At 54.4% G+C, this 20,245-nt stretch overlaps 1 protein-coding gene across 2 annotated transcripts in view; it reads right to left on the bottom strand.

The window, feature by feature from the left end:
• Positions 1 to 10,352: 10,352 nt before the first annotated feature.
• Positions 10,353 to 20,245, bottom strand: part of SUSD4 (sushi domain containing 4) — a 128,357-nt gene continuing 118,464 nt past the window's right edge. Inside the window, exons 5-9 of one of the 2 annotated variants that reach the window (XM_065884587.1) lie at positions 16,967 to 16,972; positions 16,005 to 16,196; positions 15,003 to 15,147; positions 11,722 to 12,104; positions 10,353 to 10,760 (exon numbers count right to left, since the gene is read on the bottom strand). In XM_065884587.1, the coding sequence (XP_065740659.1) occupies positions 10,732 to 10,760; positions 11,722 to 12,104; positions 15,003 to 15,147; positions 16,005 to 16,196; positions 16,967 to 16,972 (755 nt within the window). In that variant the 3' untranslated portion in view covers positions 10,353 to 10,731. The remainder of the gene's footprint in view (positions 10,761 to 11,721; positions 12,105 to 15,002; positions 15,148 to 16,004; positions 16,197 to 16,966; positions 16,973 to 20,245) is intronic. The other variant, XM_065884595.1, reaches the window with a different exon arrangement.

Genomic DNA, 20,245 nt, shown 5'->3' with positions numbered 1-20,245 from the left:
GTAGTTGATTAACAGTGTTGTGTTAGTCTCAGGTGTACAGCGAAGTGACTCAGTTATACACGTACATGTATCTATTCCTTTTCAAATTCTTTTCCCATTTAGGTTATTACAGAGTATTGAGCAGAGTTTCCTGTGCTGTACATTAGGTCCCTGTTGGTTACCTATTATAGCAGTGTGTACACGTCAGTCCCAAACTCCCCAACTATCCCTCACCCTCACCCTTCCCCGCTGGTAGCCATAAGTTTATTTTCCAAGTCTGTGAGTCCGTGTGTGTATTGCAAATAAGTTCATTTGTATCATTTTTTTTTTTTTAGGACCTGAGAACATCTGAGAAAAGTCCCTGTGCTGTGCTGAGCCCCCAGGGCCGGTGTTGACCTGAAGACGCAGGTGGGAGGCTGCAAGGTGTCAAAGTAGGGGGTGCCTAAGAGGAAGTGGTCAGCCAGTGGGTAGACGGGGCTGGTCTAGGAAGGCTTCCAGAATGTGAGGTTCCAGCTGCCTCCCAAAGGACATGGCGTGATGTTGGGCTGAGGACTTTCCTGGTGAAGCAGGGGCCGAGGGGCCCAGTACCCTCAGGGGGCTGGAGGGCATCTAGAGAAGCCGGCACAGCTGGCCATGGGGGACCCTTATTCCCACGCGAATAGTAGAGCTGTGAGATGCTGGTCACAATACCGGGGAAGCCCTTTATGAGGCCAGTGCTGGCAGGCACAATTTATGTCGTAATTACAGAAAGTACACAGAAAGGACCCACAGCATCAGATACAGTGAGAGTCTTCAGTCCTTCCTTTGTGGCTTCTGCACTTTGGTGCCCCTACCACCAGCCCCCGGACCCCTCCCTGCTCTCTGGCGCCCCTTCCCACTCCCTTGGTTGGATGCCGCTCCTCAGGGGCAGCCTGGCCACCCGCTCATCTCCCTCCTTGTGAACTCTCCAGGTCATCTTGCCCTTCTCCTGGCTGGAAGTCCCATGCCCATGACTCCAAATGTCCACCTCCAGGCCCACCTTGCTGCTGCATTGCTGACCCATTGCCCATCCTGACTCCCCACCTCCAAGGCCTGCAGCTCCCGAGACATGGCGGAGTCCCCTCATCTTCCACCTCAGACCTGTGTCTCCCCATCACCGTGACCGACCTCACCACCCACTTGCTTAAGCCAGACACCAGGAAATGCGCTTGGTCCCTCCCTCCTCCTTCCCCAGCAAGTCTGTGCGTGCATCCAAACAGCCTGTCAGTTCTCCAGTCTTTTCCTGCCACCCTGCGGCTGGACAGGCCTCCCCAGACCTCAGAGCTGCTTGTTAAAACCCTCCCATGGCTCCCCGCTGCCCCAGGGATGACGCCACCCTCCTCAACGTGGTCACGATGCCTCTGCAGTTTGCATCAGGTTCGGGGTCCCAGTTCCAGACTCCTTGAGCCCACTTTTCGTCCCCCCCCCCTCATAGCACGCAGTGTCTGATTGCATTTACCAGGTGTTTCTCCTTCAGACTGGAGTGTTCCAAGGGCTGGCCATGTTGAGGAGGGCGGCACGGGCACAGCAAAGGCCAGAGGGACAGTTTAGGACATGGGAAAATGCTCAGTTTAAAGGAGCATTGGTTTTATTAGGCTTTTTAAAAAAAATTATTATTTAGGCCTATGGAATGATTTACCTACATACCCCAGAGTTGCTGGGAGAATTTAATGAGATAGTTGACATGAAAGTACTGCGAAAACCCAACAGCTCTACAATGATTCGTCCTTATTAATTATCAGAGGCTTGCAGTCCTGGTCTTATGGAGATGGACAAAATGACAGAGCTAGAAGGGATCCAAGGCGTCACCCTGACCCCTTGCTACCCCTCAGCGAGGCTTGGGCAGGGGGAGCCCAGAATCTTTCGGCCCTCTTTAAGAAAAAGAAAGCAAAACTACAAATATGATGTTAATACAAAAATGAATATTTATTTAGAATGAGATATCACAGCAAATGACACATTTCAAAAAGCTTACAACACAGACATCACAAAAATCGAGGCAAAGATAACAAAATATTTTATACATCGTCATTATCGACTGTTGCTGTCCCTCATCTACAGTACTTTTACCCTACACGTTTTGGCTGTGTGTTCTTTGATCTCCTCTTCGTAGGACAATAACTGGTATTGTCATTTTCTATAGAGACAATAAAGAGATAATTCTGTCTTTCCTGTAATCACGGTCGATGTCAATTTGTTTTTATCGTCGGTAGTTTAAAAATGCATTTCTTCTGGCTTCCCTGCTGGATATTGGTGATGCCGCATCTAACTGTCCTCCACGTGGGCTGCCCCGGTGAGCCAGCTCCTGGGGGTGGCAGACCCGTCGAGAGCCCTGGCCTATGTCCTCGCCCCCAGGCGTCCCCCCAGCAGCTGCTTCAGCTTGGCCACATCCTTGCCCACCTCAACCCCCAGCAATCTGGGCCTCTGCTGGTCCGGTCCTGGGTTGGGGCAGGGTGGCCATGAGGCCTGGTTCACGGCAGTCTCTGAATAGCAGGCTAAGTAGTGTCTTATTCTTCCTGGGACCAAAGTGTGTGTAGTTTGGGTGAGGTGCCCCAGAAATAGGTGGGTGTCGGCCATTAGAGGTGGAGCTGGATGGCAGTCCTGGGACCCTGCTGGGATGGCACGTGAGCTCAGCTGGGCCAGGGCGCTCACCGCATCCGGGTCCACCATGGCCTCCTAGACGCCCGGACGAGAAGGTGTTGGGACCAGCAAGGCCTCTATGAGTTCGGGGATGTGAGGTGTGGGCTCAGTTGCCCTCTGAATCCCACTGATCCCGGGTTAGCATTTCCCAGAGGGGTCCTGGGGATGCTCTGTGACACCAGGGTCCTGTGAGACCATTTTACCATTTCCATAATAAAAACTCTGTGATGTCCTTCAGTAAGGATACCTAACGATTTGCTTAAGAGAACTTTCCCCAAATTTGACCTTAGAACACCTCTTCCACCTAACATCTGTTAGCATCCTCAACTTAGGGAAATGCTGCCGTATAGAAACTTTTTCAGAGAAAAATCAGGGTAGTTAACGTTCAAGACCCTCCAAAGGAACCTCCACAGCTGGTTTTCCCACAAGGAAACAGATGGGCCTGAGTATATCCTTCTCAGCGAAGTTATATATTCATTAAAGGGCTAGAACAAGCCCTACATCTCCAGACAAATGTCCCCTGGTGGGGGGGGAAAAATCACCACCATGCTAGAGACACAGTGTGACACCTGAGGGTTATTTGAGGGTTAAGTGCAATTACACCTCAATGACTGAGCACGCAATCAAAGTGGCTTTTCTCTACCCTGTTTTTGTTAGGACACCAGATTTCAGTAAGTTCAGGGTCAAGAGAGACTGGTCTCATGGCCTGAAATTCCACAGTGAAGTCCTTCCGGTGCTGGCAGCCCTCACAGTAGTAATTATGACAAGGGCCCCCGGGGAGCCCAGCCTCGGTGAGCCCTGGGTGGGAAGAGCAGGGTGCCGGGGGAGTGTGGCCTGGTCTGAAGCATGGACGTTTGGGGTAGGGATCGGGTTAAGGACAGGAACGGCAGGGACACACTGCTACCCGACGGATGGTGCAGGACTGATGGTTTTGATTGCTTCCCAGGGCAGCAGCAGAAAGAAGAGAGTATTGAGAGCAGCTACCGTTTTTGAGTGTTTACTTTGTGCCAGGCGTTGTTCTAAGCAATCTATGTCATCATGGTATTTAATCCTTTCAACAAACTACAAGGTAGGTGCTATTAGTGGCCTCACTTTACAGGTGACAGATGCGAGGCTTGGGTGTCAAGATCTTGCCTGACTTTGCTTCTGTAAGTGATAGAGCTGAAATGTAAACCCAGGTCTGTTGGGTTTCAATGCCCAGGAGTTTAAGCAGCAGATAGCACTGCCCAGCGCCCACTCCAGGCACCCAGAAAACCCAGAGCTGACACTGCAAAACCAACGTTAGGGGCCCGTGTGGGACTGCGGAGGCTGGAGTGCCCCTGAGGCTGGAAAGGCCCATCTGGGACAGCGTTTGGCCAAACTAGAGAAGGTGGGTCTGGGACCGACGGACTTGTGAATTCACTGTTGATAGTAGACAAGCATCTGGTTCAGTTACAAAATAGATGGCTCATCAGCCCTTGGATATGGAAGTGGTGGTGCATAAAAATCACTGTGATATCCTAAGTTAACAAAAAACAAGTTATAACAGACGGACTTCATTCCTCTTTCTGGCTTTGCCCTTCTGCTGGTCTGGGGCGTGGTGGAGGGGAACTTGTAGACGGCTGTGCATCGAGTGTCTGCTCCCATTTCCCCTGACACTGGTGAGGACACTTTTGGAAAGTGAGCTGGATGATGCCAGGGCGGGCTGCTTTCTGGTGGGTTGAAGACTTGAGCCCTAAGGGGCCCCCTTTAGCCACGATGAGCACGGAGGGAGTCTCAGGAAGAAAGTGGAGACGGTCCAAGAATCAAAGAGGAAAATGTCACCGTGACCTGCTTGTGGAGAAAGCCAACACCACAGAGCAGGCAGATTTAACTCCGTGTCTGGGGCACTGTCTGGGTGAAACAACCTTTGAGGGGGTGTTCCAGGCCAGGCATGGCTCAAATCACTGTACACAGATTAACTTGTTAGTTCCTCCCAACACGCCTGTGAATTAGGTCCTATTATTTTCCATGTTTTACACTTGGGGAAATTGAAACAGAGAAAGGTCGTGGCTAGCAAACCCCTGAGACTGAGATCGTCATCTACAGTGGGGGAAGAGCAGCTACTGTGTGTACAAAACAATGACCGTCTGAGCTCCCACCCCTGGCTCTGGGAAACCTTCTCTGCCTCCCAGGCAGGGCTGGTGGCCGCTCCATGTACTTGCCAGACCACACCTCCACCTGGTCTATCATTTCCTGAGTGTAGCTGTCATCTCATCCATTTAGGGCCCCTCAGCATGCAGCTCAGTGATGCTTCACGGGCTCTCTGTTAAAGTTGATGAGAGGGTGGGAAAGACTTGAGAACTGAGGGGTGGAAAGAGTGAGAAAGTGTGGAGGAAAGATGGAAGTCCTAGGGCCCTGGAGCCTGAGGGTTAGCAAAAGTTTACAGGGCATGGGTGGCCCAATCTCAGTCGAAGGCCAAACGGAGGGGATGACATAAGGAAGAAGTTTGTCACACCCCAGAATGTGGTCTTGAGGGAAGATGCAGAATGTTCTTTCCTGAGTCCTTGGGTGGCCTGGGGAGGGGACCTGGTAATAGACTGACTCCCTGGCTTCTCACACTCTTCTCCAGCCCATGAGCCAAGAAGCCTAGGAAGTCTTTGAAGTTTCTAGTTGTGAAAATTGGTTGCCTTCCTTGTTGTCCTTTTAAAAGCACAGAGATGTAAAAGACATGGAGGAGACTTACTTGCATATTTCTAAGTGAAAGAAGCCAGTCTGCTAAGGCTACATAGTGTATGATTCCAACTATGCGACATTCTGGAAAAGGCAAAACTATGTAGACCAGTGGGTGCCAGGGGCCCAAGCGGAGGGCAGGATGAATAGGTGGAGCGCGGGGTATGCTCAGGGCAGTGAAGCTACTGTATATGATACTGTCATGGCGGATACATGACATTGTACATTTGTCCAAATCCAGAGAATGGATGACACCAAGAGTGAACCCTGATGTAAACGATAGTTTAGTTAATATTAACGTATCAATATTGGCTCATCAATTGTAGCAGGTGGGGACTTGCCTGGCAGTCCCGTGGTTAAGACTCTGCGCTTCCACGGCAGGAGGCACGGGTTCGATCCCTGGTCGGGGAACTAAGATCCTGCATGCCTCGAGGCACGGCCAAACAAACAAAAAAATCCAGGAAAGAGCATCTCACCCTGTCAGAGCTGGAAGAGCTCCAAGACCATCTGTTCTACGCTCTCACTGTACTGCTGAGGAACCGGAGGCCTGGAGGGTCCCCCACCCCCCCAAGACCCGGTGGCGCCCTCAGCTGGGTTCCGATGTCCGGGACTCCTAGGCATGCTCCACAAAATGGAGCAGGCCCGCAGCACACTCTCAGACCTGCTCATCTACCCCCATCTCACCCCAGCACTTCCCTGCTTCACACCTTCTCTGACTTCCCATTCCCCGAAGGGAACCACCAGCCTCCTTAACATGGCACCAGGCTTCCAGGGTCTGGTCCTGAGTTACGTCTCCAGTCCCTCCCCACACCCCCCCTCCAGGCCCCGAAGCACAGAACTACTCTCCCATTTCCCACCCCCCAGCCCTCCTCTACCTCCCCACAAGCCTGTGCTCCTCTCTCCTCCCTTCCCCGAGCACCCCATTCAGCCTGCTCCCAGCTGGGCTGCTGTGCCCACAGGCAGCCCCTGAGAGCCCAGGTCTGGGTCCAGCGTCCTTAGCTTCGGAGCTCTGGGTTTGTATCTGCCGGTTTCCCAGTCCTTATTTCCACTGGACTGGAGAGCGCAGACCCGGCCTAGCCCATAGCAGGTGCTTAATAAATATTTATTGACTGAACAGGGTCTATAAATATTCTTATGGGCTCCAAGAAGACAATATCAATCTCCTTCCCCCAGGCTCCATCCCATCCCCCTTGCCCCAAGCTCTTAAAGCATCTGCTCGTGTTCGGGTTTCTTTATCCCAGCCTCTTGGAGGACCGGGGACCAGAGCTCCCGCAGGCTCTGAACACGTGGATGAGGCACTAAACAGGGCAGGTTGGGCTCCTACACAGGTAGCTGGGCCCTTCTCTGGCCACTTAACACTGTGCACTGCAGGTACCCAGGGACGGATTTTCCAGCCCAGTGTGGAGACAGTACACTGCCTGCCACAGCAGTTCAACGTGGCCCCAGTGACGCTGCACGCTCTGTGTCAAGCTTTACGGTTTCAGTGCGATCGTGCTCAGCATCCGCCCTCCCTGACGGGTAACCGCTGCTCCCCGGAGCCCTGTTCCGTCTGCTAGAGCAGGCATCTTTCCCTTGGACTTCTCTCTTTATTACCTTGGAAATGCATGGACATTAACTTTTATGCTTTAAATTCAAAATAGACAATAAAATTAGGGGAGCGGGTTAGTGTTAATCTACAGGGCTGCCTGTGGAGGGGATCTGAGCCCTTCAGAGTCCTTGGAGGAATTTCTGAGGTTGTCCTGCCCTCCCTGAGCAGAACTTTCTTCAGCACTCAAGAGAGGGCTATGCTGGGAGGGAAGGCAAATGCCCAAAGGATTGACAACTTCCCTCTGCAATGAAAAGCTTGGCTTGCAGAAGCCAGGGAGGTGCTCCTGGCAAGAGGGTCTGGGGGAATAGGATGGCGCATCTCAGCCCACCTGCTTGGGGCAGACCAAACAAGCTTTGTCTACAAACACTTTGGAGGGTGGTGGGGACCAAGGCAGGTCAACGGCGCCTAGAGCTGCACTGAGTAAATCACCCACGTGACACCCCCTTTCACAGTGGGGAACAAGTGGAGAGCAGCGGCCATTTGTCAGACGCTTACTGTGCGCTGTAACTTCCATTACTACATCCTCACTACAGCCCAGCGGGGGAGGCAGCGGTAAACCATCTCTAGTGTCTGCATGAAGAAATTGAGGTCTGGGGTGGGGGGCAAGAACTCGTCCAAGTGCACAGCCCGTTAGTGGCAGAGGCAGATTTTGAAGCAGGTGATGGCCCGTTCCAAAGCCAGGGCTCTCCCGGGATGCCGCACCACTCTGCAGGGGTTGCCTTGGGACCCAGACGTCCTGGGAGGAGGGCTGCCTAGCATAGCCAGGTGTGGAGGGAGGGAGCAAAGGAGCGGGCGAGCCCTCCAGGCCCGGCAGGCTGTGGCCTGTGAGCCTCTGCATGTCACTCCCAACCGTCCAGGTCTGCTGTGTGCCCGGGGGCAAAACACTTCTGCAGGAATGCAGGAGGCAGTCCTGTCCATGTGCCAGCTGCTGGGATGGCTGTAATTAAGTGGAAAAGGCTCTAAAGAGCCCACACCAGCCAATCACAACCTTGCAATACAAACAAGCTCCATGGAAGTGAAGTGTGAAGACATCCTGTGACTTCTGCCTGGCGTGCGTATGACGGGGAGCTGGTCAACCGGAAAACCGCTGCCCTGCAGTTCCTGCTAACAGGCACTTGTGTAAACACCTCAGGCTGACGCCTTGGAACACCCCGGTTCTCAGCACGCTCCTGGCCGTTGCCCTGGAGATGCCTCCCTCTCCCAAAGCAGAAAGCACTTTAGGCGGGGAAGGCTCTCTCCATCCAATTCACAATACAGCCCGGTGTGTTCTCATCCCTACTAATTCCTGGGGCAGGGTGGGAATGATTCTCTTTATACCCAGAGGGCCTCCAGGACTGTTACATGAAAAGAGCCAGAAGCATGACATGCTTGGGATAGCATGAGGAGGTTTTCCTGCCACAGAAGCTCACTATAATGAAAAAAAAAAAAAATCATGGTAAACAGTATTTGTGACTGAGACTCCGATGTGGCCAGACACTAAAGGGACTGAGGGGAGGATCCAGGTAATTCGGTTGGACCTCGTCTCTGTCACTGAGCAGGCATTTCCTTCCTACCAGCCTGTGTGCTTAGAACAACGTTGACGCGAACACCTGGATGTATGTTGCGCCGTGCTACCCGTCTCCCAGGTGTGGGGGGCTGAAGAGGCATCCCTGTGCTCGGCTCACGTGCTGCTCTCTACTTTGGGAGAGCATCTTCTGGAAGGAGGCGAGGCCAGCCCCCAGAGACAGCCTTGCAGGCTTCTTTGGTGGGAAATGAGGCACTTACCTGGTGGCCTCTGAGACACACTCTCCATTTAGAGGGAAGGAGGGGAGGACAGGTGTGGCATGGAGAAGAGCTGAGACCTGCCCGACAGGGACCCCGGGAAGGCTGCTGGCGGCAGGGGGCAGGAGGCAGGAGGGTGTGGGCTGCCCACAGTGAACTGTGGACCCCGGCCCCACCCAGCCACCTATGCCGTCTGTCTTTCAGCTGGCCAGATGGAGTTGAAGCATCCATGTAAACCAGCTTCCGGCACTAAACAATGTTACAATTACCAAACACCTTTACCCACTCGCTCAGCTGTTGCTGCTGGTGGCCCCGCTGCCCAGGGCATCGGGCCGGGCATGCCCTTTCCTGTTCCCTTCGTCCTTCAGCCTCTGGTTCTGGTCCTCCGCTGTCTCCATCCCCTGGGATCACTGCCACTGCCCCTCCCTGCCCACCCAAACCCATTCCACTATTGAAGCCACGCTTCAAACTGTCATTTTCTTTTTAATTTTTAATCAGTCTGTGTCGAGAAAAAACAGGATTTGATCAAGCTTCCAGCTCTCACCGCTCTATCAGCATAGCAATTTTATGGATTAGAGTTTTGATTGTATCCGTCTAAAACCCAGAGGAGAGATGGAATCAGCTCCACAGATCAACATGTATTCGAAGAGACACTTCAAGACTTGGGAAATGTTTTTATCAATCATTTTCTTAGGAACGACACCCAGTGGGCCCCGGGAGGGTGCTGTGCGAGTGATGGATGGACAGGTGGGTGAGACAACCGGAGGCCTGGGAAGCAGGAGCGAAGGGTTGTCTGTCTTCGGAGGCTGCGGGCTTCGCAGGACAAAATAAAAGGGGGGAAAAAAATCCAACCTCACATTTTATTTGGAGGGGGAGGAATATGTTTTCAGATACAATTTCTGTTTTGGAAAATTAAATCTGAGTTTGGCAGCGGGGGCAACAACCCTAATAGTTAACTGGAGATGGGCTCACGACTCAGATAAATCGTCAGGTGGGATCTTTTAAAAATGCCGAAACAGGGCTTCCCTGGTGGCGCAGTGGTTGAGAGTCCGCCCACCGATGCAGGGGACATGGGTTCGTGCCCTGGTCCGGGAGGATCCCACATGCCGCGGAGCGGCTGGGCCCGTGAGCCATGGCCGCTGAGCCTGCGCGTCCGGAGCCTGTGCTCCGCAACGGGAGAGGCCGCAGCAGTGAGAGGCCCGCGTACCGCAAAAAAAAAAAAAAAGCCGAAACAAAACATTTCCTTGGTTACGTCTCCACCATGAGATGCTATTTGAACACACTCTGACCATGTGTAAAGTCACAAGATTTAGCCAATGCCACGGATCCGTGTGCTAGACCATGAATACAAATACTGATGATATTTCACCAAAGGACAGCACAGAGGACAGGAGCCCTACTTTTTGAAGAAATTTCCAGAAAGCCGAGTCCGTCTGAGTCTTTCTTTTCCTTTCTCAGTGGAACCGCCACATCCGGCTTTAGTCTTGCCTTGAGCAGAGCTGTCCAGCCCGAGGAAGACTGTCCAAAGGACACCCCAGAATCTTCCTTGGGGAGCCTGCAGGGGGCGCTCTGCTGCTCTTCCACACAGACTTCCTGCAGAGGCTGATCCACCCTAATTTGGCGTCCAGAGGCAGTTTGAAGCAGATCTTAGAAGCGGTTTACATAACGTGGCGTACTTTCAGAGGAGGTGGGGAGTACTCATAAGTCAGCGGGATGTGGGATTTGGTGGGATACGCATGGAACCGTCCGTCCCATGTTCCACAGCACAAGATGCACTTCACACCTTCATCCAGGACCACACAGGGTCTCCCCCCATCCTTTCGGTTCCTCACTGGTCTTGGCAAATCCTCAAGTTGCATTTAAAAGCGCTGCCACTGCCCTTTGTGTCAGCCTCAACTGTTGAGTCTGAGATGTCCGATGTGTCACTGTCCCCACGTTGATAAATTAGAAAACTTCCTCCATCCCCCCCCAAGCTCTGTCCTCCAGAGGCCTCACTCCAAAGTACAAGGTGCCCATCCCCAAAGGGGCAGCAGAATCATCGTGACTTTTTCCAGTTATGGATCTTCTTCCATTAGAGGGATCTCTGTAAAAGAAGAGATGGTTATTACACGAATACACCGGAAAACACCGCCAAGATCTGGAATCGTGAGCTTTAGTAAAATGTCTACAGTTCCTACAAATCAGCGCAAAGAAGAAAATGCTAAGTCCCACGTTATCAGTTAACAAGCAAATAAACCAACTCCTCTGTACAACATTATTTGCTGGAAAATCTCATACTCAGCTCATAAAATATAAACTGTTAGGCTTCAACCATGCACCCTAATGGTCATACCAACCGAAAGGTTACAAGTTCAAGTACAGAGAGGCAGGGTGGTATTGGAGAAAAGGAACTCTATGAGGAACCAAGAGACCCCCGTTCCCATGTGGTTACTGCTACTTACTGTCAATATAAGCTGGAATGAGTGCTCTCATTGGTAAAGTGGTGCTGGCGTCCCCTTGCCCCGGGAAACACAGCCCTAATTAGTCTGATGCAGTTTTACTATTTTGCCACGAGCTGCAATCTGCCTTTCCTTGCAGTAGGCACATACACATCTTTTACTTCACCCCTGATAAACATAACCTGTATGTACCCAGAGCTTCTCCAGGGCTGGGCCCTCGTGCCCGCATCTGGGTCTTCCCTTTTAGCACGTGTGTGTTACCTTGATCCCAAGCACCACTTTCAGAAGTCCTGCCTAATTAAGGGAGAAAGAAGAAAACATCCTGGATCATAACGGATGCTGTGAAAACCAAGTTCCGCCCACTGTGGCCTTTCTACTTTGGATGGCTTGCTGCTCTTTTATGCCTCCAGAAATTTCAGTTAATGGGCTCATCACTTGTGAGATGATGATCATTTCTTCCAATAACTGGCCTTGCCCACGGCCTCTACATGCAGAGAGATCAAGATGCAATTTAAGCTGAGTGAGACGGTAGCACTGATTTGGCCCTGAGCTGGGAGCAGGGTGGGGCTGTGCAAGGGTGGCCCGGGCCTCGGGGCAAATGCTTACCATCTGCAATGTCAATGCCTGGGCTGGTGGATGCCACCTCCCCCGCCGTGCTGGGAGCTGTGTCAGGGTTGTCGGAAGCGGGGCGGGTGCCCCCTTGGCACGTGGGAGGTGAATACAAACTCTGGAGCAGCTCCGAAGAGCCTGAGACGCTGTCACGGGTTCCTGACTCCCCCAGGCCCGTGTCCGTGTCCCCTGAGCCGGGGTATGCTGGGGGGCTCTGGTCGTCCACGGGTAAGGGGCAGCCCTGGCCCACGGAGGACAGGTACCCTGGGCCTAAGGCACTCAAGCCGCCACTCACAGCCTCGTCATAGGACGGGAGCATGACGGGCACGCCGTCTACCACCACGAAGTCGGGGTCGCTGCTGGAACTCCTGGGAGGCCCCCTGTGGAGAGGAAAGTGGTGCTAATCTGTCAGGTGACAGGTCACCCCGGGAACGAGGCCACAGTGCCCCCCACTGCAGCGGGGGTCCTGGGGGCTGCGGAGCCCTGGGAGGAGGTGGTGCAGGAGACCCAGCCTCCCTGCCCGGTCCCCTCCGGCAGACGCTGCGTCCACCAGGGCCACACTCTGGACAGGAGAGGTTTTGTCCTCCTGCTTCCCTCCTGGCCTCTTGCCACCTCTGGGCTCCAGTATCTCCTCAGACTTCCTTCTTCCCCCCATTGGACCTCTGGCCTTGGCCTTATGGTCATAAACCTGAGAACAGGGGACTCTGTGGCCCATTCCAACCGAGCACCCCAATGTGCCCCTGCAGTGTCCCTGAGGAAGCCTGTTGGAAACGGAACAGTACTGTTAAAAGCTTGGGAAACCGTGGACCCTAATGCCCCTTTCATTTACCCCTGTGTTTCACATGCTTCGTGTTTGTTTTCTGCTACGGTATAAAAATCACTCACTTTTAGTCAAGACAGAAAAACAACAACAAAAGAAAAAAAAGGAACTCTGAACACCATCTCACTACCTGTTCTGGGTCTGTGGGCTCACAGCCGCCCCCCGACCCAGCAGCCACCTGAACCTAAGCTCCGCCTGCGCTGCCCAGAGCGGGGGTTCCCTTATGCTGACACACACGCGGCTTGCAGGATCTTAGTTCCCCAACCAGGGATCGAAGCTGGCAGTGGGAGCTCCAGGTCCTAACCACTGGACCGCCAGGGAATTCCCTAGGGACCATTTTTAAACCATCTTAATATTTAGTCTCTATCCTGGAAACTTTGTTCCCAAGCCTATGTAGAAAAATAGCTCTACAGGCCACGTTCAAGTACTCCAGTGTACTATAAATCACAATATGTGGTTCAGCTTTCTCCTTATAACCCTTAGGTCTTCTTTCGATAGTCTAATTGCTCAATGATAGGACATGGTCCCTTGACCCATAAATAGTAACGGGGAAGATAGAGAAAGCGGATGGCAGGTTGGAGAGGAAAGAAGATTCTGTCACCTCAGCTGGACCTTGGCTGTGGCCCCAGGATGGTGTCCACACACTCTGGGCCTGGCGTGGATGCAGGCGCACACCCACCCCCGACCTAGCACACTTTCACGGCTGGGAGAGTGGGGCGCTTGCAGGTTGGGGGGACTCCTGCCGCCAGGTGGGGGCATTGCTACGTGGGATGAGGCCGTCCTGGGGGCAGGAGGTTGAGGGGAAAAGGTGCATGGTGCTTTCTCCAGCAGCTCCGCCTGCTTCCCACCCCCCCCGCGCCTGGCTGGGAGTGTGAGAGGCACGAGTGAGTTTCCTGGAGGGCAGAGTGGGAAGTGGTGAGTCCCCGGGAGACGCCTCCTCCACTAAGCAACACGCTCTTTGCCAGGGGCGTGGTACACACGACCCTGGGGGCCAGTTTGTCCCTGTGTCAGAAACAAATGCTCTTTTCTGAAGCATGGGGTCCCCAAATGAGAAGACTCTGACATGGGCACAGGAATCCAAGGAGATACTTGATTCCCCTGGGAGCCCTGGCTGCTAGCATCCTATGATGTTCGGTGCCCTGACTTCCTTCTCACGTTCACAAACTTATCCCTGTGCTTTCTTTTTTTTAAAAAATAAATTTATTTATTTATTTATTTTTGGCTGCGTCGGGTCTCCGCTGCTGCGTGCGGGCTTTCTCTAGTTGCGGCGAGCCGGGGCTACTCTCCGCTGTGGTGCGCCGGCTCATCATTGCGGTGGCCCCTCCCGTTGCAGAGCACGGGCTCTAGGGCGCATGGGTTTAGTCACTCCGCAGCATGCGGGATCCTCCCGGACCGGGGTTCGAACCCGCGTTCCCTGAATCGGCAGGCGGATTCCCAGCCACTGCGCCACCAGGGAAGCCCACCCCTGTGCTTTCTAAATGACTTCTCCTTCCAGGAACAGTGACCTGCCAGCAGCAGGGCTGGGTGGCTCTTGGTTCCGAAGGGCGCTGGTGCGCTCGGTTCCGGGCAAGGGGCCAGCGTCGGAGGGGCAGGGCCACAGGCTGCCCTGGGCACTGAGAGGACCAGACCGTCTCTGAGGGACTTTGACAAGCTCCTCTCTGGTGATGACGAGAGGGAGGATGAAGACACTGACCCAAGCTCACCTGTGCAGCCATGGAGGACGGAGACCGCCCCCCACCCCGCCCCCGCCCGCCCACAGGTCCCACTCCGAAAGCTCAGACCCTACTTGGAGGCAGTTCACCAGCCCTGTCCTGGCTCCCCATCCAGAGCCTTTTCTCCTTCCTGAGACTTGCCACGGTTTTGCACACCGGTTTTGAACCTCCGTTGGGTCACGCACCTTGGACCTTGTCCCTAATTACTTCTGTGTATTTATCCTCCCTGTGGCCTGGAAGCTCCAAGGTACGTAACTCTAGAGCTGCAGGCACATAGTGGGCAATGGGGGGACCCCTGGGGGTGGGAGGTGCAGGGTGTGCAGCCCTGACTGTGCTCCCCTTCTCTGCACCCCCTACAATGCCTGCCTCGAGAACGTCTATCCCGGGAAGGAGGGAGATAGAGGCTTACGGGGGGGGGGGGGGGGCAGAAAGAGGGAAATGAGTCTGGCTTACGGGGGGGGGGGCAGAAAGAGGGAAATGAGTCTGGCTTACGGGGGGGGGGGCAGAAAGAGGGAAATGAGTCTGGCTTACGGGGGGGGGGGGCAGAAAGAGGGAAATGAGTCTGTCTCCAGCTTGGTGTTCTGACCCCAGACACCCCAAAACCCCCCAGGCGAATGTTTTTGCTTTCTCCCCTATTCCCCCTTAGAAGCTCAACTCCGCACTCATCAAGGCTGACCATCCTTTCTCCTTGCTGCCCAAGGTGGCTGCACTGAGCCTGACCCAGGGCGGCCATGGGCTGCACTGACCTGGGGGGAAAGTGGGCCTTGAACTTGGTCTGGAACATCCTGGCCAGGATGACAAGCAACAGCAGTAGCAGCACGCTGGTCGCCGTGAACGCCACGATCTTCCACGTGGTCAGGAGGGTCTCGTGGGTGCTGGGCCACGTTTGCTCTGCCGTGAGAGAGGACAAAGCAGCTGTGAAGCTCCCAGGCCATGACGGGCGCTGGGGTTCCTGTGTGCTCGTCTGAGGGATGTGCCTTCTCTACTTCTCTGCACTCCACCCGCACTGGTTCACGTTACCATTTGTGGGCCCCCAGATGCGCTGTGTTAACAAATGCTTTCCCCGCCCCCCTTTGCTGCATCCATCACCTCTGCTTGGGGCAGGTGGCCGTGGCCACACCTGGAAAAAGCCGGGGCAAGCGGGCTGGACCGGGGTGGGCAGGAGATGGTGGGCGGATGTGCACGGGTGCCCAAGTCTCTGTCGTGTGGTCAGTACACGGGTGCTCTGAGACCAGGGGTGAGGACGGTTTGCTAGTAATTTGTTACTAAGTAGGAAGCACTGACGCTTGCACGTGGCTTACGTTTTTAGAAGTGAGAGCAGGCTTTACCCATAATCATATCATCTGTGTTCTGATATGCATCTTGGGAGTGGAAGAGAAAGGCTGAGTCATGCATCGCTTGGGTCACACCCATGGGCCTGTGTCCCTGTCAGTGGAAGGGGGCAAGGCTGGGAGAAGACAGAGTGCACAGAGGCCGGGTCCTTCCATGGATGCTAGGGGTCTAGGGACCCGTTCAGAGGGTCAGCCTTGTAACATGGGCATGGGCGGGTTAATACTCCTGACCCTCCGAACAGGGTTTGGAAGTATCAGCCACATGTATCCACAAAGATGAGTTTCTGTATCCCGTCCCTAACACCGCGTATGACGGGGGAGGGTGTGTGGGAGGAGGGACGGGGCTCAGGACACAGCCACCCGCCACTGTGAGTAGTCTGAACCTGGACCATCCAGGGACGCCCTCGACGTGCTTACCTGACTTGATGCAGTAGACTTGATAGGAAGGAAACCACTCCCCGTACTGGCAGGTGATGTATTTGTAGTCACTGGTGAGGCTGTAGCCGGGATCGCAGTAAAACTCCACCACGGTCCCGTGGCTGTAGCGCTCACATGGCCGCGGGTGGCAGATGAAATCTCCGTGACTCACCATGGGAGGCAGCGGGCAGACTTGGGCAGTGGGGGAGAATAAGAGTTTCAGAACCATATGCTTAGCCTGTCTGGACCCTCAAAGCAGAGACTGAGCTCGGAGAACACATCCCTCAGAGATGCACTGATACGTGAATCATCGGACTGGTGATGATGAGCTGTCCCCGAGACAGTCCCTTCGTCTGTCCCTTCCCGTGAGGTCAGACGGCAGCCTGCAGTAAGATTCTGAGCATTGCCGCTGTCACGGGGCGTTATAAAGTACATCGTAAAGGAGAGGTTTGTTTTACACCGCAAAGAGTACGTCTACTCACTAGACAGCGTTAAGCTGCTCTATTAATAAGGCATGCTATTACGTGCCGGACAACCTAGTAAATACAACTGAGATATTTATGGACAAAATCTTCGCTGAAAGGAACAGCTATCCCGAGCCTGTTCCTGTGGCTATGGGAGAAATTTGGGACCATCCAAATCCCTGGGTGTGCCTAGCCTGATCCTCAGATGCCCTCCTGGGGTTTGGCCAATGCTGGCTCCGTGCAGGCCCAGGCCACAGCCTCCCAGTCATAGGCCCCCTGGCCAGCACGGAGGAGCCTCGGGGCCCGGGCCTGGTTTGCCACCAATATGCCACGTGACCTTACAGAGGTCACTTAACCAACTTTAAGCCTTGATTTTCTCCTCTGTAAAATGGAAGTTTATTCTACCCTTGATCATGTTTTATGGTTTCTCTGACCCTCATATTCTATGATTTTAGGGGAAGAAAAAGTTGTTTTCGGCTGCCTCTCTTGAACCCGAACTCTGGGCTGTCAGGTAAGAATGGTTCTGTCTTTGGGTCCAGAAAGGTGGTTTTCGTGGAGTTCCGTGCTTGTTCACTGATTCCCACAAACAGCCCTCTTTCCTGGACGAGGCCTCAGAACTGCCCTTAAACACTCCTCAAGCAACAATCAAAGCGCAGACTACCGAGGCCAGCTTCAAACCCACACCTGTGGAAACCGCTACGAGCTTTGACCAAAAAAGGGAGAGAGTTAACTTCTGAGCCTCTTCCCAGGGGTACCCAAGCCCTGGGCAGTGGAGACTCACAGGCAGGCCTCAGAGCTCTCCCCACGCAGCCACATGTGCAGGGAGCTGCCTGCCCCACACGGGCCGCTGGAATGTATGTCGGGAGCTCTCATCTGGCAGCAACCTGGGCACTGGGGCTGGTCAGCAAGATGGGCCCACCCGATGGGGGTGTGCCACGGCTTGGGGCCAAGAGGCTCTTTACAGACTCTCTCATCCTGCGAACAATGCCACGAGGCAGATCTTGCTGGCTCTTTTCAGAGTCAGGGAAACAGAAACTCAGAGAGGTCAAGGTAGGGCTTCCCTGGGGGCGCAGTGGTCGGGAGTCCGCCTGCCGATGCAGGGGACGCGGGTTCGTGCCCCGGTCCGGGAGGATCCCGCGTGCCGCGGAGCGGCTGGGCCCGTGAGCTATGGCCGCTGAGCCTGCGCGTCCGGAGCCTGTGCTCTGCTACGGGAGAGGCCACAGCAGTGAGAGGCCCGCGTACCGCAAAAATAAATAAATAAATAAAATTGAGAGAGGTCAAGGTCTCCAGGAGCAGCTGGAGGAGTGGGTAGGAGCTCGGGCTGAGTTCTGGCTCAGCTCCTTACCAGCCAGATGACCCTGAACAAGTCGCTTCTCACCTCCGAGCTTCAGTGGCCTCATCTGTAAAATGGGAGCATCTGAGGGTATTCTGGGCAAGGCTGGCCAGGCCTCAGTTCCGAGCTGACGTGATGTAAGTGGGCGGTCAGGGATAACCAGGAACCGGGCATCTACAGAGAGGGGTCGTAATGAGGCAACTGCTTCCGCAGGTGATGGAAAAACCTACGTGGATGATGAGGCCCCTGAGATGAGCAGCAGCGGGGAAGCCACTACTGCCCCTGGGCGGGTGGGATGAAGGTGTCCTAGTGGCCGGGCCCCCGTGGAAGTTGGAGCCACGGAGGTGATCCTGTGGGAGATGGAGGCCGCGGAAACTCAGGCACTGCTGGAGATGCCCTGGGGCAGCGAGGCACCTGCCCTCACTCCCTCTGGACAAAGCCAGCGGGGAGCTAGCGGACCGGGGGGGTGGTGGTGCAGGGGAAGGGCCAGGACTGGGTCTGAGGTCCACGGGCCCAGAGCGTTCTCCATGAATGGCGGCTGGCAGGTGACTGCGCCTCGGGTCCCACAGGTAGACACTGGTAGAGTCGGGACCGGAGCTCTGGCTTTCCACCAGCCCAGGGCATCTCCCGTCCCAGCAGATGCATGCCCTCCACAGAGCTGCCCAGGGCCACGGAGTCCCGTCACCCAATGCATTTCTAGTTCCACAAACTGGGGCTCCTGCCAAATCCACTCCCTCCAGGGTGTTCCATGAGCATCCCCAGTAGGTGATCAAGACAGCAGGAGAGGAAAGGGAAGGGAAGGACGAGAAGGAGGGAGAGAGAAAAGGTACCAGCAGCATTGAACTTGTCCTGGGATGCCAGCAGGGGTTTGCAGCAAGGGCCCCTCCTTCCCCAAAGGCCCCTCTGTGAAGGGCACAGGGAAGGAAGTGTCCGGCTCCCTGCCCAGTGAGGGAGGCCACTGGGCTCTCAGAGCCACCTTCCTGGGCTGAAGGAGGCCCTGCCTTCCAGAGTGAAGGGGAGGTTCGATGTCTGCTGTGCGGCCAACCTGACAGGAATATCTGCCACTCTGGAGGCCTCCAGGGCTTCTGGGCTCATGTGGCCACAGGGGGTCCCCCCCTCCTCTGCACCTCCCATGAGTGCCCCCCAGCACTGCAGCGGCTCACGGGAGGCTGGACCTTTGCTGCGAGAGTAGGTCCTTTCCATGGTCAAGAGCGGCAGGACTCTCCTCCTAGCTGCCCTCCAGACAAATCCCCGGGAGTCCCCACAGGGTGAGAAAATCGCCAGAGCATTTTCAAGGCCCAGAGAACGTCATGAGAGGTCCGAAGAAGCCCTGTAAATATATACATGCAAGTTTGTTATGCCGACTAAAAATCGGCATTCTCCACCTGGTTCTACAAGAATGAAGTCACTAAGCCACTGGAGTTGCTGACCTTCAACACCCGGTGAAAGGAGTTCAGGGTGGAGATCAGGAATGAGGCGCTCTGTGCTCTGGGAAAAGCTGGCAGAACAGGCCTTCAGACAGTTAGAGATTTTCAGGAGAAGATTTCATGAGCCCTATTTCTTGCATCTTCTGATATCCAGAAAAGCACTAAAACCAGTCATGGAGACGTCTCCTTGTGACGAGCTGCAGCCTTCTGCCAAGATGTGAGCTTGACTGTATGTATCCCCCGTCACCAAAATCACATGTGTACCGTCCTCCTCCCACCTCTTCGGAGCAGTTCCTCAGAGCCATCTGAGAGCCTGTCTCCCAGGCTATAGTCTTCATCTGGCCCCAGATGAAAACCTGACAGTTTTCAGCAGCATTTTTCCTCACTTGGAGGATAGAGGACTGTTCAAATCATTGCCTTAACCCTGAGGCAGGTGGTCCCTGATGTGCTAAGGAAGGCCTGGGCTGACCGGACCCTGCATTTGACAAGGGAGGGGGGTGGTACAGCGTGTGCAGCCTGGCACGGGCATGGAGGGCCCCAAATTCATGTTCAAATCCCAGCTCTATACCTCGCTGAGTTGGGGGCATGGTGTTAGGCAGCTTGTTTAACTTCTGGGGGGTTTAGCTTCCTCGTTCGTGTAGTCAGGGCAACAACTCCTAACTCCTCGGGTTGTCGCGAGGATTAGAAAGTGTATGTAACGTACGGAACACAAAAGCCTGGAATGCAGTAGGCACTTAATAAATAACAGCGCTTAGTACTTACTGGTGCCTGAACTTGCTGAGTGCCCGTGCTGTACAATCAGGATACGTGGATTGCACCAGGCCGGCCCCAAACGTTCCTGGAGGGAATCTGGAAGCATCTCACTGGCAGGTTTTCTCAGAGGCCAGATAAAAACCACCCACGGTAGAGGCTTTCCTTCTGAGACTGTCATAATCGGTTTCTAATAGAGATGCATTTGTCCCCTAAGTGGAAACATTTATCTTCGCACTTTGCAGTGTTTCTAGTGATTGCACCTGG

The sequence above is a fragment of the Phocoena phocoena genome, chromosome 1 (genome assembly GCF_963924675.1).
Source record: "Phocoena phocoena chromosome 1, mPhoPho1.1, whole genome shotgun sequence".
Lineage (NCBI taxonomy): Eukaryota > Metazoa > Chordata > Mammalia > Artiodactyla > Phocoenidae > Phocoena > Phocoena phocoena.
This window is presented reverse-complemented; position numbering and strand designations above follow the sequence as displayed.